This window comes from Bos indicus, chromosome 17 (assembly GCF_029378745.1).
Source record: "Bos indicus isolate NIAB-ARS_2022 breed Sahiwal x Tharparkar chromosome 17, NIAB-ARS_B.indTharparkar_mat_pri_1.0, whole genome shotgun sequence".
Classification (NCBI taxonomy): domain Eukaryota; kingdom Metazoa; phylum Chordata; class Mammalia; order Artiodactyla; family Bovidae; genus Bos; species Bos indicus.
The window spans coordinates 42,297,551-42,313,750 of NC_091776.1; the positions used below are offsets into that span (position 1 = coordinate 42,297,551).

At 45.4% G+C, this 16,200-nt stretch overlaps 1 protein-coding gene across 2 annotated transcripts in view; it reads left to right on the top strand.

Annotated features, from left to right (window-relative positions):
* Window positions 1–10,629: 10,629 nt before the first annotated feature.
* The window catches only part of PDGFC (platelet derived growth factor C), a 252,731-nt gene continuing 247,160 nt past the window's right edge, over window positions 10,630–16,200 (top strand). For both annotated transcript variants that reach the window (XM_019977839.2, XM_019977840.2), the window contains exon 1: window positions 10,630–11,046. In XM_019977839.2, coding sequence (XP_019833398.2) covers window positions 10,776–11,046 — 271 coding nt within the window. In that variant the 5' untranslated portion in view covers window positions 10,630–10,775. The remainder of the gene's footprint in view (window positions 11,047–16,200) is intronic.

Here is a 16,200-nt window from a genome sequence, read left to right on the forward strand (position 1 = left end):
CATGGAACTGTACCCACTCAGTGTTAAGTGCTGCCACGGTGAGATGGGAAAGGGGTGGAAAGCACAATTTCTTCCATTGAAGAGTTTATATGGAGGGTGCCTCAACAAAATTAGAGGATGTAATCATTAATTTGGGGGCAGTGAGGTTAAGGATTTGTCCTGGAAAGTTTTGGGGAGGATGAGACTTCCCCTGGTGATGTAACCTGTGGTGGCAAGTAAAGCAGAGGAGAGAGGGAAAGACTTCTTTATTTAGCCAAAAAAATTACTTAGTATTATCTCATTTTGAACTGTAGTGTTGGAGAAGACTCTTGAGAGTCCCTTGGACTGCAAGGAGATCCAACCAGTCCATTCTGAAGGAGATCAGCCCAGGGATTTCTTTGGAGGCAATGATGCTAAAGCTGAAACTCCAATACTTTGGCCACCTCATGCGAAGAGTTGACTCATTGGAAAAGACTCTGATGCTGGGATGGATTGGGGGCAGGAGGAGAAGGGGATGACAGAGGATGAGATGGCTGGATGGCATCACCGACTCGATGGCCGTGAGTCTGAGTGAACTCTGGGAGTTTGTGATGGACAGGGAGGCCTGCCATGCTGCGATTCATGGGGTCGCAAAGAGTCGGACACAACTGAGCGACTGAACTGAACTGAACTGAACTGATCTTCATTTTAAGACACCATTAATGATAAAGCTCTCAATTGAATTAATAACAGCCTTTTGGAGAGAAAAAAAAAAGATGTTAGCTTGTACTTCTGACTTCAGTGTTTGGATTGTGACTGGGCATCTTCATGGCCTTCGGTACTAGTTGAACACTTTCTGTTAGAAACAGAGTGATGGCTGAATGCAGGGATTTGAGATAGACTTGCCAAGTTCAAGACCCAGCTCTGCTAACAACCACGTGAGGAGTCTTAGGCCAATTGCCTAGCTTCTCTGTTCTTACTGTTTCCCTGTGAAAGTGCTAGTCACTCAGGCGTGTCCGTCTCTTTGCAGCCCCACGTAGCCTGCCAGGTTCCACTGTCCGTGGAATTCTCTAGGCAAGAATACTGCAATGGGTAGTCATTCCTTTCTCCAGGAGATCTTCCAGATCCAGGGATCAAACCCAGGTCTCCCACACTGCAGGCAGATTCTTTACTGTCTGAGCCACCAGGGAAGCCTAGCAAATACTGGTTAATACACCCATCTCAGACAGAGAAAGACAAATGCCACAGGATATCACTTATATGTGGAATCTAAAGTATGACACAAATGGAGCTATTATGAAACAGAAACAGACTCACAGACACGGAGAGCAGACTTGTGGTTGCCAAGGGGGATGGGGGGTGGGGGAGGGATGCACTGGAAGTGTGAGATTAGCATATGCAAACTATTATAAGATGTTTATCCATCTATATAAGATGGATACAAAACAATGTCCTACTGTATTCAACTTCCTGCAATAAACCATAATGTAAAAGAATATGAAAATGAATATATATATATACATATATATGAATCACTTTGCTGTGTAACAGAAATTAACACATTGTAAATCAACTATAGCTCAATAAAATAAATTAAAAAATTACAGCCATCTCATATGCTTCTGGTGAGAATTAAGAAGTGAATAAACATGAAATTGTTTTTAAAATAGTGTCTGGCACATAGGAGAGTTCACTATCATTATTTGATAAGTGCAGTATGTTAATTACTGGGAAAAAAGAAGCTAAGAAAAAAATGAAACAGAAGAAGTTCTAGGTTGAGTTATCTGTAACTATGGAGTGAGCATAAGAATAGAAGCAAAGACCAGCAAGCACAGGAATTGTGGTGCCTCAGAAGTGTGAGACCTGGAGTGGAAAGAAGAGCAGGTGATGCCCACAGAGAACAGTTTTTCTCCCGCAGGCAAAGCGGAGGCTCAGATTTTTAGAGTAGGGATCAGGCTGCGATCAGCTTTGTGTTTAAACAGACCAAGCTCGTCTGAGGAGAGCTTGCAGGAACATAAGTGGCCCAGGCAGAGGGCAGTCTTTAGGCACAGATAATGCTGGAAGACAGGTTGCATCAGAGGTGGACACAAACACACGTGAGGATGACCGGAGGCACCAAATCAGGGTGAACTCCCTGAGGGCAGTGATCCCACCTTTCACTCAGCTTGTGATTTCTTGGGACCAAAAACATCATCAGTGGTCTTGACAGATTGCTGTCTTGGTCAAGCCCATGATGATCTCAAACCAAAACTGTCTTCCCCTCAGAACGTTCACCTTACCCGAGAAACTAGTAAGTCATCTCACTACCTTTGCTTTTCTGACTTTTGTCCTTCAGAAACTTATTTGAATGCATGTTATAGGTTTCCTTCATCACAAGTTGTCAGAACCAGCGACAGTGTAATGACGATTTTATGGCAGGGTTTTATCACTAAGAATCAAGGCAACAGACCCTTTTTTCCTTCAGATGGTTTCAAAAGGTTCATTTCTCATATCTATAGCCACTAAAGAGCGTATTCCATCTAAGACACTGTGATGGTTTCTTTGACTAAGTGCCTCATTCCTGTAGGCTTGGGGCACCGTCCTTTTGATGTGAGACCAAAATCAAAATGATGTACTGTTTGTTGTTGGCAGTAGAATTTTAAGTTACATATTTTTGATTAGAATGGTGTGGAGTTATAAAATAAACCCCAAATGCTTAACAGAAACGGATATTTCGTAAGTTTGAAATGTCTGTTTGAAGTCACTCCACACCTAGCACTGTGCTGGGTGGTGTGGAGGAATGGGAATGAGAGGTTTAAAGCGCCAGGTCTGGAAGCAGGTACCTGCCTCCCAATTCTGACTTCAAAACTCATGCAGGAAACTGGCCTCTGTGCACCAGTGCCGAAGGGAATCTCAGAGACAGAGTTTGGGTGAAGTAGAAAAGAATTGGCTTTATTACTTTTCCAGGCAAAGGGAAACACAGCAGACTGCTGCCTTTGAAAACTGTTTGTCTCAACCCTGGAGGATCTGGTGAGGAATTTTATAGTAATGGTTTAAGGATGGAGCTGCTGCTAAGATGATAAGATCAGGGTGTGTGCAGGGCCTACACTCCTTTCCTCTGGCCTCAGGAGGGTTCTTGATGAGTTTCAAGGTTATCAAATTGTGACTTTCTCTCTGGAACATCCTCCAGTTTGTGAGGGTTATAGTTCCGCACAAGAACTCAAAGATATTGTTATGTGTATCCTTGAGGAGGAACCAGGACCCTGACCCAAATCTGCACTATTGATTCTTGGTTGCTCTTCCCACACCTGTGCATCTTCTCAATTATCTGATTAGCAACTGTGAGAATGTGCCTTTTGGGACTCAGGTCATGGGTCATGGAGTCTGTTCCTTACAAACACAGGGGACAGAGAGGCTTCTTTGCCCAGGAACCCCACAGGGTTCTGCTCAGTTTCACTACTTATAAATATGTGTCTCTGCTCAAGTTACAGAACCTTCCTGGGCCTCAGTTTCTCATCTTTAAAAAGAGGATTCTATTAATATTTGTGCATAGAGTTGCACTTAATAATCAGTAGAAGACTCCAATGTAGAGTTCTTCATTGTGGACATTTCAATTAAAAAAAAAAAAAGTAGTGATGTAACAACCATTCCCCAAGATGTAAATGAAAGTGTGCAGGTTACTCTGCTTCACTGACTAGGTGACAGTCAGTTCATACACCAGACCACACAGAGTCTGAAGGATGAAACATTTCTTTCCCCTTAGCAGAGCTGAGAACACTGAACGTGGGTTTACACAGAGATGATCATCTTGGAACAGAAATCTCGGTAGGCAGGAAGATAGTGATATGAGGACATGTTTTGAATTCTTAAAATAATGTTTTTAACAGATGCATAGTTTAATCATTTGCTTCAATTAGTATGAATAATAGTGGCTAGAATAATTGGCTGATTCTCACATTTTTCTGTTCAGTTTTATTTGTGTCCAAAATGTTGTTCAAGAAAGAAAAGAATGTAAAGAATTTTTTCTCTTACTGTCCATTGGAACAAAAATGGATACTATGAGTATCTTTTTGTATGGTATACCCCTTCCGATATGGATCTCGGGAATTAGAATTTCAGTTGAAGATGTTTTCCTGTCTGAGGGCTTAACAGATCACTGGCTCCTTCTTGCCTTTGGGCTTCGAATAACTTCAGCCAATCTAAAAACACCTTCATAAAAGTATCAATGAAAATGTGAATCTGCCTTGTCATAGGACTTAACAAAAACCCTCAGCCAGGAACTTTGAATTAGAAGCACACGAAGGGATACACATAGGAACAGTGTGCATAAGCGAAGGCTAGGCTCTGACACCTAGAGTTCATCATGAATTGATTCTTCAAAGGGAATAACTGGTAAAACACTGTATTTCTTCCCAGCCCTGATGCGTTCGTTCAGTAGCAATCGTGAGCAGGAGGAGAGGAATGATAGTTCATTCCCTTTGTCTTCAAAGACAAGGAGATAGATTCTCTGACATAACTGCCCACAGATGGCGGAGGCTGAGGCATTAGCTGGATGACTAATTTGGCCAGGGTAAACAGGATACTCAGGCTAGCCCACGCTTTGGGTGGGCTTCCACCCCAGGCCAGCTTTCTGATGTCTTAGTCACCATCTCTGCCTCCAGTAACCCAGATTCAGTGTTGCTCAAACCTTTTATGTAGGCTGTTCCAGAAGGATAGCTGTCTTAGTGCTGTGCTTTTAAACATGTGGGGAAGTCTAAGTACTCCAGGGTCTCTCCCAGGGCAAACATGGGGAGGGCAGTCATTATGGAAAACTTAGGGAAACATACAAAAGCTTCCCATAGGAATGCTCTTGTCCAAAACCCAGGGACTCTAGTGTCACATGAAAAGCATAGGAGTCTAAGGGGAGCCCTGGAGACAAAGGTGATCTGTACTGGTCACCCATAGGGTCATCCTGGGCAAATTCTCCATTAATTCTCCATTTCTCTGCAGTAACATGGTGAAGTTCTGGCTTTTCTTGAAGGACTGGTGGGAAGATGAAATGAGAAAATATATTTTAAGGTATCTAATAGTTCCTGGAACATGATCAATGCTTAACAGGGTAAATTTCAACCTGACTGATTCTCCTCTTGTGTTTATTTACCCTGGGTTGACTTTTATTTAACTATCAGTCCTTTTGAGTTGTCTGTGGGAGGAAAACATGCTTTGTACCCTCCTAATTTTATGGGAGACCAGTAAAAGAGCATCCGGACAATGAACAAGCAGTGAAGGTGGTCCAGGGAGATGCAAAAAGCATCAAAGCCAACTGGGCTGATAAAAATAAAATTTGGAAAACAAAACAATGCCTTAAAATGTCACACACTGCTTTAGAACAGAAGAGAGCAGGCACTTTTCTATGACTATAAAGACGACAGACGGCTGACAGTCATAATCATCATAGAAAAGGGTTATGGAAATTCCTTGAACTATCGTGAACTTCAAAAGCAATTGAGGTTACTTTAATGTTAGATGAGTTAAGCTCTATTTTCCTTCCTTCTAATCAACAATACTTTTTTAAGTGTTCATGAAGTCGGGTACTGATGCTCTGGCCTCTTTTACAAAGGCTAGCAACCAAGGAAAGACTGCATTTGAAACAATGATCGCAAAGTGAGAGGGTCCTTCTCTCATGACCTTGGAAAGAAGGGGGTCACTGTCTGAGGAAGGAAGATCTGTAGCCATGTCTTGACCCCTTTACTATGATTTGTCACCATGTGGACAGAAGCCTTCCTATCCTACACATGACTTCAGGCAAGAGAAAAATGACACCGATGGAGCTCTACAGGATAGTAGGAGGTTGGACATTCATTCTTGGCTAATGACAATAGGATTTCTATATCATTTACAGCTTGTTTGTGTACTATAGGTATTTTTCTTTACCTTGAGACCAATCCTTGGTCTCTTTTGATGTTGTTCCCGTGATATCAAACAAATATTAGAATATGGCTCCCACACATATTTAATTGTTTCCCTGAATGCAATACAATTCCTGATACTTGGATTAGTCAGTGATTTCCAAACTCCTTTTTTCTTCTCTCTTTTTGGTTATCAGTACATTTTTTTCTTTCCCAACCAAGATCACAGCAGATAAAACAGAACTTTTGTGCTTGACTGGACAAATTCAGGGAGAAGCCTCTGCTCATCATCTCTTGCCAGCCTCCAAGGCACCTCTGAGTTGAGGCCAGGAAACTTGTCCTAGTTCCATATCATCCCAGAAACGCTGTTAAGTTTTAAAAGAACTGCCATCATTATCTGTTGCATTCTAAAGAATTCTAAAGCAATTAGAGGATGGAGTTAAGAATCCAATGGACCTCTGTGTCTCCTCGGGGGAGGCGAGGAGGGGATGAATTGAGACAATAGCACTGACATATATACACTACCATGTGTAAACTAGACAGTAAGTGGGAACCTGCCGTGTAGCACAAGGAGCTCAGCTCGGTGCTCTGTGATGACCTAGGCGGGTGGGATCAGGGGGCTGGGAAGGGGACCTTAGAAGGAGGGGTTGTGCGTGTACCTGTGGTGTATTCACTTTGCTGTACAGCAGAAACTAACACAACATTGTAAAGCAATTATACTATAATACAAGAATTCAGTGCAATTTTCTCCCATAAAGCAAAGGGGCAGGAAGAATTCTAGACTAAAGTTGTGCTGTTGCTAGCAGTAAGGCCACACTAGGTCCCCGGTCTCTCATCTCCCAGGGAAATGACCTTTGGCTGTGGTGGCCCTAAGGTGATCAGGGCTCCTGTCTCTTTGGGGCTGTGTCTGGCTTCATTCTTCCTTGAGTTCTGAGTCAGACCAGCACTTCTGAGATCTTGTAGAGTCTTTGCATGCTTCACCATGACTACCAAAAGGAAAGAGCAGCTTCACTTCAGTGGGAAAGGCCACAGAGCGCCACCCCAAGGCCTGTGCTTGTCACCGGATTCTCTAGCTCACACACCTCCAACTTCCCATCCCCGGACTCTGCACCCTCAAAAAGTTGGATTTAGGATCCTTGGGAGCAGGATCCTAACACAACCCCCTGCCATCTGCTTCAGCAAGCCAGCCTTTCTGATAGCATTGCTACACTGGTAAAGGGTGACTGATCTGGACCAACAAAATATAAGGAAAAGTGTGTTTTTATTTTTCCAGGTTGGAAAAGTAGAGTCTAAATATATCCTGAAATAGCCAGAGAAAGCATGGTCATATGTTTCTCCGGGTGGGGTAGTTGGAGAAACTGGACAGAGGAAAGGATGATTCTAAGATTACTTCATTTCTTTTGTTTCGCCGCTAGAACAGTCTTTATTCCTGCTGTGATCTGTGGGCATTTACTTTGCTTACTAATGATACCCTCAGCTCCCAGCCTCATTTAAATCTATATAGAAGTGTTGCCAGTTAGTCATTTTGGAAAGTAGTGGATACTTAGGTAGATCGTAGGGCTCTGAACTTCAGAAACTCATGTTCAAATCACCAGCCACTAAAATACTGAAAAGTTCTAGGAAAAGTCTTAATATCGTTTTGCACCTGTGTGTGTTAGGATTAATTCCGAAGAAGAGAGAGGAAGAATATTTGCAATATTTTATTTTCTGAGCAAAAACTCATCCCCATGGTTTCTGTTCTCCTGAATGTTAAATGCCTAGTTGAATGGATAGTTGACTTTAAATGTTATTTCACTTCAAAAAGAATTTAGTAGTGACGTCCACCCTCCCTCCTCAAATTATCACTGCTCATAACCCAGTACCTTCTGGCATGTTCCTCACCAGGGATTTGTAGGTAGCACTCTCTGCATTCAGCCGGAGTGGGCACGCCTGCTGAATGTTTAAGAAAACATGAAAACCACAAAGAATGTTCCCAATTATTTTCTCCTGGTTGGTGGAACAGATGCCTTTCCTCAAGGAAAATGCTTTAGGCCCAAACAAAGCCACATTCATTCAGAATCTATTGTTTAGTAATTGTGCAGACTTTGGATTATATAAAATCTACTTTCAATGCAAAGATCCCACTTTCCTAGGAAGGGTTTGTAAGCAGAATAGAGTAGGAAGACAGGCAGAGGATATTGTTAAAACAAACTTGCCAAGGTAAGAGCAGTTCAGGAGACAGCAGTTCAAGGACACTGGAGGGAACCCAGGCAATGCAGATATGGATGTGGTCAGGTTTGGGGTCCTGTAGGAGCACCTGGCTGGCTTTACTTATAAGGCCAGTCTTAAAGCAATCTATAGAATATGGATGAGGTGAAACCTAGAGCTGGAGTATTATTCCTGATCATCTGTAACTTTTCAAATACATCCTCCATACTGAAATTCTAGGGCAAATTTAAATGACTCCAATAAAGAAACCTGCCAGTCAGTCAAGAGTATTTATTTATGACCCCCTTGGGCCAGGCACTCTTCTGGCCAATATGAAATGATACAAAATAAAGGGCATCCGCACCCTTATGATCTCATGAAAGCAAAAGGATTGAACTTGTATACACACACACACACACACACACACACACACACACACTATATGTGGGTGGTCATCAAACTCAACTATATAGACAAAGCAGCCTCAGTTATTAATAGAAAAATCCTGATTAGAAAATTAAATGTACCAAATTAGAAAAATTGGGGAGTAATTAATTTTATTACAAATAGATTAAAGTGTGTTCATAAAACATGTCTTTTATATAACGAGTCTCATTAAGCCATTAAAACTGGGAACACTCCCTCACCCTCCCACAAATCTACAGAAAACTCTTGGAACCTATTATTTATTGTGCAAATATGGATACACACTGGCCTTGAGGAGCTGCTGGAGTGAATACAATGACAAGGCCTGTGTCCTGCTAAACTGTAACTTCTTCAAAGACTAGCTTTCCTTACTGGCCTTGACATCCTGCACTCTGGGTACAGACGTGGTGAAGGAGTAAGAATGAAACAACGGTCGAGGTGAGTAAAGGTTCAAAGAGGAGATGAACTTAGGAGAATTTTAAGAAGGAAAGAAAGAAGAGGATTAGGATGTTAAGTGAGTCAAGTGGGTTGGTCTCAGTGGACTTCCAAGCTTAGGAAGAGGACCTGACATTTTCAGACTGACTGAGGACGGGTCTGCCCCATTTGGTCCATGGGACATCTGAGCATCTCTGGATCTTTGTCAGGGTAGCTCTCCCCAGTCCTCATGGAGGGCCTAGCAGGGCAAGAAAGCAAAGCTACTTAAAAAGAAACATTGAAACTCCACGGTATTTCAGCTTATGGCTTCCTTGGTGGCTCAGCGGTAAATGCAGGAGACACAGGTTCAATCCCCGAGTTGGGAAGATCCCCTGGAGAAGGAAATGGCAACCCACTCCAGTATTCTTGACCGGGAAATTCCATGGACAGACGAACTTGGTGGGCACAATTCATAGGGTCGCAAGAGTCAAACATGACTTAGCGACTAAATCATCACCACCATCTCTGCTCACATCTTAAGGATCCATCCTTCAGTCTGACTCCAGATGGAGAATATACCGAGTACAACCTGTCAGTTTGATCCACTTGTCGACAAGCAGTTGGAGGGTATTTCTTCTTTGCCTGCCCTGGCCCTTGCTTGATCCTGATTTAAGGCAAGTTTCAGGAGGCCGGAGACTTATGTCTGTTTTCATTTCTGCAGGCTGAGAACAGTGCCTGCCTTCGTAGGCATTCAGTCAACAGAGCGTTCGTTAAATGAATAAATGTGATTATTCTGGCCATTTGTCTTCGTTTGTCTTTACTTTTGCTTTTTCCACCCCCTGCTTCAGAGAGTTGTTAACAGGCAGGAAAGAAGTCCCTTCTTTCCTTCAGCCCACAGTCCCTGGCCAAGGGTCCCGGCCCAGCCCTTTGGGAATGGGGATCCCTCGGGAAGGAAAAAGGAGTCCTGGTTCAGGGGCGGGGAAGAGGGAAGAGGCAGGAAGTTCTTCCCACTTCTTCTGGCTCCCGTTGCATCCGCAGCGCCCGGCCCGCCCGTTATTTGGGGCTCGGGGCGTCCGGGAAGGGGAGCTCGGGCCGCTCGGGCGCATCCCCGTCCGGGGCCCTGGGCACCCAGCCCTCCCGCGGCACCCCGTCAGCGCTGGCACCTGCCGGACCGCCCGGCGGCGGCCCCGGCAAGCGGGACGGGGGCCCCCCCGCCGCCGCGAAGGTGGGGAAGGGGAGGGGACAGGCGAGCTCGCGCCGGTCTGCTGCGCGCCCGGGGCCCACTCGCGGCGCCTCCGGAGCGCGGGGGAGGGGACGGCGAGCGCCCCCGGCGCGACCCCAGTCCGACCTCCCGAGCTGCGCCGGGCGAGGGCGCCCGGGCCCGAGAACTCTGGTCGCGGGACCCGCATCCAGGTGCCGGATCCGAGCCGCGCGCCGGGCGAGGAGCGCGTCCCTCGGCCTCCCTGCACCCGGCCCCGGGCGGCCTCGGCCTGGACCCCGGCCCGGCTCAGGACCCCCGGTCCCGGCGCCGCGCCCGCGCCTGGGTCTCCCCTCCCCCTCGGGGTGGGGGCGGGGCGGCTGCGGCGCCCGGAGAGCGCATCGATCGGCAGCTTTGTTATTGATCAGAAAGTGCCTGCCGCCGACCCGGCTGCCGGCCGGCCCCGCGCGACCCCCAACCCGTTGCCGGTGCCGTCCCTCGGCTGACAGGTGCTCCCAGCCCCTCGCCAGGGACTCCTCGGCGCGCCCGGCTCCCCGCGTCCCCACCCCCCTTTCCTCCCTCGCCTTCGCCCCCACCCCACCCCCACCGCCTCGGCACAGCGCAGGATTTGTTTAAACCTTGGGAAACTGGTTCAGGTCCAGGTTTTGCTTTGATCCTCGGCACAAGCTGGAGACGCAGAAGAGGGCCCTCGGAGAAAGTCTTGGATGGGAGTATGTGGAAAGTGCCCCGCGAGGCTCGGCGGCCAGAGCAGGCGCGGCGCGTCCCGCCCGGCGCGGCCCTCCCCCGGCGGCGCTGATCCCGGCCCGGAGCCCCGCTCCCCAAGTGCCCGCCGACCGCGCGCCCGCCCGCTCAGCCCAATGCTCCTCTTCGGGCTCCTCCTGCTGACATCCGCCCTGGCCGGCCAGAAACCCGGGACCCGGGCTGAGTCCAACCTGAGCAGCAAACTCCAGCTCGCCAGCAACAAGGAGCAGAACGGTGAGTCCCCCCCAGCTCCTTCTCCCGCTCGCTTCCCGCGCCGCATTGTGCACCCGGGCGGGATGCACCCCGGCCCGCGCTGGGACGGACGCCTCCGCGCGTGTTCGCAGGCACCGGCTTTCGGAGGTTCTGCGGAGTTTGCAACTTCGGGAGCGGCCGCCGGGGCTCCAGCCTGGCGGCGTGATTGTCTCTGAGGGCGCACCCGGAGAGGGGACGTTCGGGGAGCCCCGGGGAACGTCGGTGCCAGCGTGCCTTGCAAGAAGAACTCTTGTTGCCAGAGTTCTAAGTTCAAGAACTGCCTCTAAATCCGAAGGCAACACGAATGAGTCTTGGCGTGTTTGACTTTACTCAGAGTTTTTTGGATTGGGGAGGGGTTGTCCCAGGACGTGTATCAACCTCATTAATTGAAGCGCTCTAAGTGGAAAGACATCAATTAATCAATAAGTAGATAGGAAGTAAAGCGGTCAAGAAGAGGCCGTGTGGATGTCTTTAGGAGGTATTTAAAAATGTATTTCTCTTGCGCTTTTTTTTTTTTTTTTAAATATGCCTTTGTACTCTGAAGCCCTTACCTTTCTGGTGGTGTGTTTTTATATGCGATGGTGAGTGGCTGCTATTTTGTGTGTGCTGGAAACGACTTAATCCTGCATAGGAAATGAGAATTACTTTCAGCTTTCAAGTGTACCTGAAATGTTTAGAAAACTCTCAGATGCAAGTTCCCTTGGGCTGGGATTGCACAGCGCTGGAGAAAGGCTCCTTTCATGAAGCCAGGGCTGCTTCAGGGTGTGTAATTTGCTTAGCCTCTGAACTCCATATGATTTACATCATTCAGTTTCTAAACTCCTTTGCTCTTGATCTACCATTATGAAGTCATTTTTGAGACTACTTTGTAAATAGAAATTTTATACTGCACATGAAACCACAATGTTAATGCAGGCTGTCTAAAATTAGAATATTAAACACCCTGTTTACAAGTAGTGGCTCTTAGTTTTATTTGAAAAGAAATGTACATGTTTTTACTGCTTTGTGTGCCATCTATTTAGAATGCAAGAATGCTGTCTCTTCATTAACCAGGCGACATGAACATAAGCAGCATACTTAGGAGATTGGAATGGTGTACGCTGTGTTTTTAAGTCTGAGCACCATTTTCTCGATGTTTTGGGGGCGTTTCCAAGCTTTAGTTTTGTACTGAAACTCTCCAAAGTGTTCACCTTTAAGGAAGCACAGAAAGTTCTAAAGTACAGAAGGAGAGAAAATAAGGATTCCTGGGACCTTTGTAGCCATTATGTGTATTTATTGTACTGGCAGCAAGACAAGCTATCACATTCATCAGCTAGACTTAATGTGGCTGCTTCTTACAACTTGTTGATGTGATGGCACATGGCACCTGCTGGCTGCTTGAGCTGCTGATCAAAAGGCAGCCTAGGGATCCATCTCTAATCACGGGGACTGCAGAGGACTGGGGAGAGGGGGTGATCAAAGAAGTCACAGCACCAGCTGTACCCTGGCAGGAAACGGATCAGACCAACCTTTGTTCTTTCTCATGTAAAATAAATGTCAAGCTCAAAATATTGCCTCTTACTGGACAGACTTTCTTAAAATGAGTATGCATGCTATTCCTGGCTTCAGGCTTCTGTTTTTTACTTTTCCTGCCCCAGGTCCCTTCTGCTGCTGTCACATATCAGGCCTGGCCTGACATCTCTTATGTTCCCGAGTCCCTTTAGGACTTGTACCCGTCATTGTCCTTTCCTTGTCATTTTGTCGTGTGGTCCATGTGCCACCATCCCTTTTAACCAGACTCCAGAACTTTCACAGGATCTTAGGCCACTTCCTGGAGTAGGTGCACACCCTCCTGAGGGATGGGTTCATGAAGTCAGGCCACACACATTCTGTTGCCGTCAGAGACTGGACCATTTCTCTTCCTAAGATGCATGATGCTAAAAATAGCCGGGTTGTTTCCTAATCTGTGGGAAGAGGACCGGGCTATGTTTAGCCCTGTGAGGGTTGGCCTCCGGAAGTAAGTGGAGGTGGAGGCACCACTCACCTTGCGGTGTTCAGTCTGAGAAGCGAGGCGATCAACGCTAGGGGGCGATATAGAGCTATTTTCCCCGCACAGGCAAGGTTCCAGGATGAGAGGGTAACAGGTAGTTGCTGATTAAGATTTCCCCGGGGAATGTGAGCAGTTTGTGTGACTTTCAAATTTCCCACCCCGTCAAGTGGGCATTTTTTGCCCTCCTGTTGAATTTTGATTGATTTTTGATCGTCTTGTTGCTCTTCTCAATTTAGCTAAGTGTCTAATTCTGAAAGTACAGACCCACCTGAGGATGCCACCTAAAAAATGCCATTGGCCCAGTTTGTAATGGATCTTTTTCTGAAAGAGCTTATAAGTGTGAAATGTGAAATGTCCAAATTGACCTATCATGACCATAGGAGTTCATTTTGACTTTCATGGACCCCTCCTCCATCATGGGACTGTTTTATCTGGAGTATTCCAAAGTCTCCTGTGGTGTCGACTCCATCACATCCTCAAGCCTGCTCAGTTTCAGATCAGCTGGGTGTCCTGAGATGTGTTATAAATGAAGATTGACTGCTGTAGCCAGTGTGGGTACTTGGATTTACACTGGGGCAAGGGAGGTGTTTTAAAGTTATCCTTGGGAGATCAGTGTCGTTTACCCAGTTAATTAGGTACTTGGATGTTTACTTAAAACTACTTTGCAATTCTTGCCACTTTACTGTAAAGATAATTGTATCCTCCAGTATCACCTGTTACCTCTGTGTCTTTTGTTTCTGCCCATGCCATGTGGCTTGTGGGATCTTAGTTCCCCACCGAATATGGATTGAACCCCCCAGAGTGAAATTGCCCAGTACTAACCAGTAGACTACCAGGGACGTCCCGCCTTTGTGTCTTCATCCTTCACACAACTCCTAGCGATGAAGTCTCACATATCCACCAAGGATTTCACTTAAAGAGGGAGATAAAAAATCAGAACACTGAGGTAGGCAGGGTTTCTTACCTGTACACTCATGGCCATGGAAAAATTACTGTGATCTGTGTGCACTCATTTTAGAAGAGGATACCTCCCAAGAAATGAATAAGTTCCAAGATACTGTAGCAGAAGGAACCATATATATCACAAACAAACAAAACTCAGCTTATTTGTTTGTCACCTGTGTGTAGCCCTAATTGGGCTTCCCAGGTGGCTCAGTGGTAAAGAATCCACCTGCCAGGGCAGGAGCTGAAGGAGACTGGGGTTTGATCCCTGGGTCAAGAAGATCCCCTGGAGGAGGAAATGGTAACCCACTCCAGTATTCTTGCCTGGACAGTCCTATGGACAGAGGAAAGGAGCCTGGCAGGTTATGTCCGTAGGGTCACAAAGGTCAGACATGACTGAGTGACTGAGCACACACACATGTAGCCTCGATAGACGCCAATCACAAGCATCTGGACTAAGGCCTCACCTGCCTCGTGTCACTGGACAAGTGTCTTTAATTACCCACAGCCCTGAAACACGCTTCTGACTTCATCTTCTTTAACTATTGTGAGTGTAGATTTGGAATATGCCTCTATTGGGGTTTTCCTTATAAACGTCACTTAAAAAAATTGAGTAGAGTTGATCTTTAATCTTATGTAATGTACAGTATAATGAGTCACAATTATTACAGTTTATACTCCATTTATATTTATTGTAAAGTATTGGCTACATTCCTGTCTGGTGTAATATGCCTTGTAGCTTATTTTATACATAATAGTGGACCTTTTAATTCTCTATCCTTATAAGCTCCTCCTGCCTCCCTCTCCCAATCACAGCATTTATCATATGTGCGCTTTTCACATATGATAAAATGGACAAAAGTCCATTTCAAGGACTTTTGTGGCCTGTGAAGCCATTTACTTTGGGGACAAATGGTCCCCTTGTAATGTGTCCCTGAGTACGTGTATCTTGTATTTGTGGCTTTTCTGTCATTTTCAGTGCCAACTTTCTCCTCCTCTGGCCAGTATGTCCCTATCCACCACCCCCCCACCATTCTCAGGTAGCCGCTTCAAAGCTGTATTTGAAGCAGATCCGGTCATCACAATCCTCAGAATACTGTCCAGGAGAAAAGAACTCTGCCCAAGGACTCAAGGGACTTTCCTGTTAGTCTGTAAGTTGTCATAAAAGACCTTTGTGACAATTATTTTTGTTGTTTTGGGTTTTTTTTTTTTAACTTCCTCCTGGTTCTCTGCTCTTTTTGGGATGGTTGAGGAAGTTGAAGAAGTGAAGTACCGTTATGTAATGATGAATGTTGCTTTTCACAAGAGGTGACCGGAAAAACCCCCTTCTATTTTATGGTAACTTTTCTTCTCCTACCAACTCTTATCTTTTATGCTTAACCTGATATACTTGGTGATTACTTCTAAAAGGTAATTAGAAAGTACAAAGATCTGTGTGAAGCTTCAGGGACTATATTTCACTTGTGAATAGTTGTAAGTAGATGCTAGCGGCCGACCATAAACTTTCCTTTTTGTTGCATTTTGCAGATCCCTGTCTTGGCCACTGGGATCCTAGCTTGGTCTATTCTTATTTCATCCTTCCTAAAATTTATTTCTTACATGTATTCTGGGCATTCTCTTCCACTTCATGTTTTTTCAAAATTTTTGGTGCTAAAATTTTGCTGTATGTGTAAGTTGCACACTTTTTGTAGAAATAGAAATCTAGTGATCATGCGATGTGTGTTAAATACGTCATAACTGAATCAATGCATTTGTAATATCCACCCTCCCAAAAGCCCCCAAGACTGCTAAACATTTCCCCAAAGGTTTCTGTTTTGTTTTTATTTATTTTTAAAATTGTAAGTTTATTTTATGTTGGAGTATAGTTAATTAACAAAGTTGTGTTAGTTGTAGATGGATTGCAAAGTGGTTCAACTACACATACACTTTTATCCCTTCTTTTTCAAATTCTTTTCCCATTTAGGTTATTCTAGAATATTGAGCAAAGTGGAAGTTTCTGTTTGTAGCAATCAACATGGTAGAAGTCGTAATAAAAGTCCCTTCATTTACTTTGTCTGATTTTAATTTTTCTGATGATTTTAGTTGAAAACGTTATCTGTAGTCAGAATATCTTTGTATCAACAGTCCCCAACTTTTTCAGCACCAGAGACGGGTTTCATGGAAGA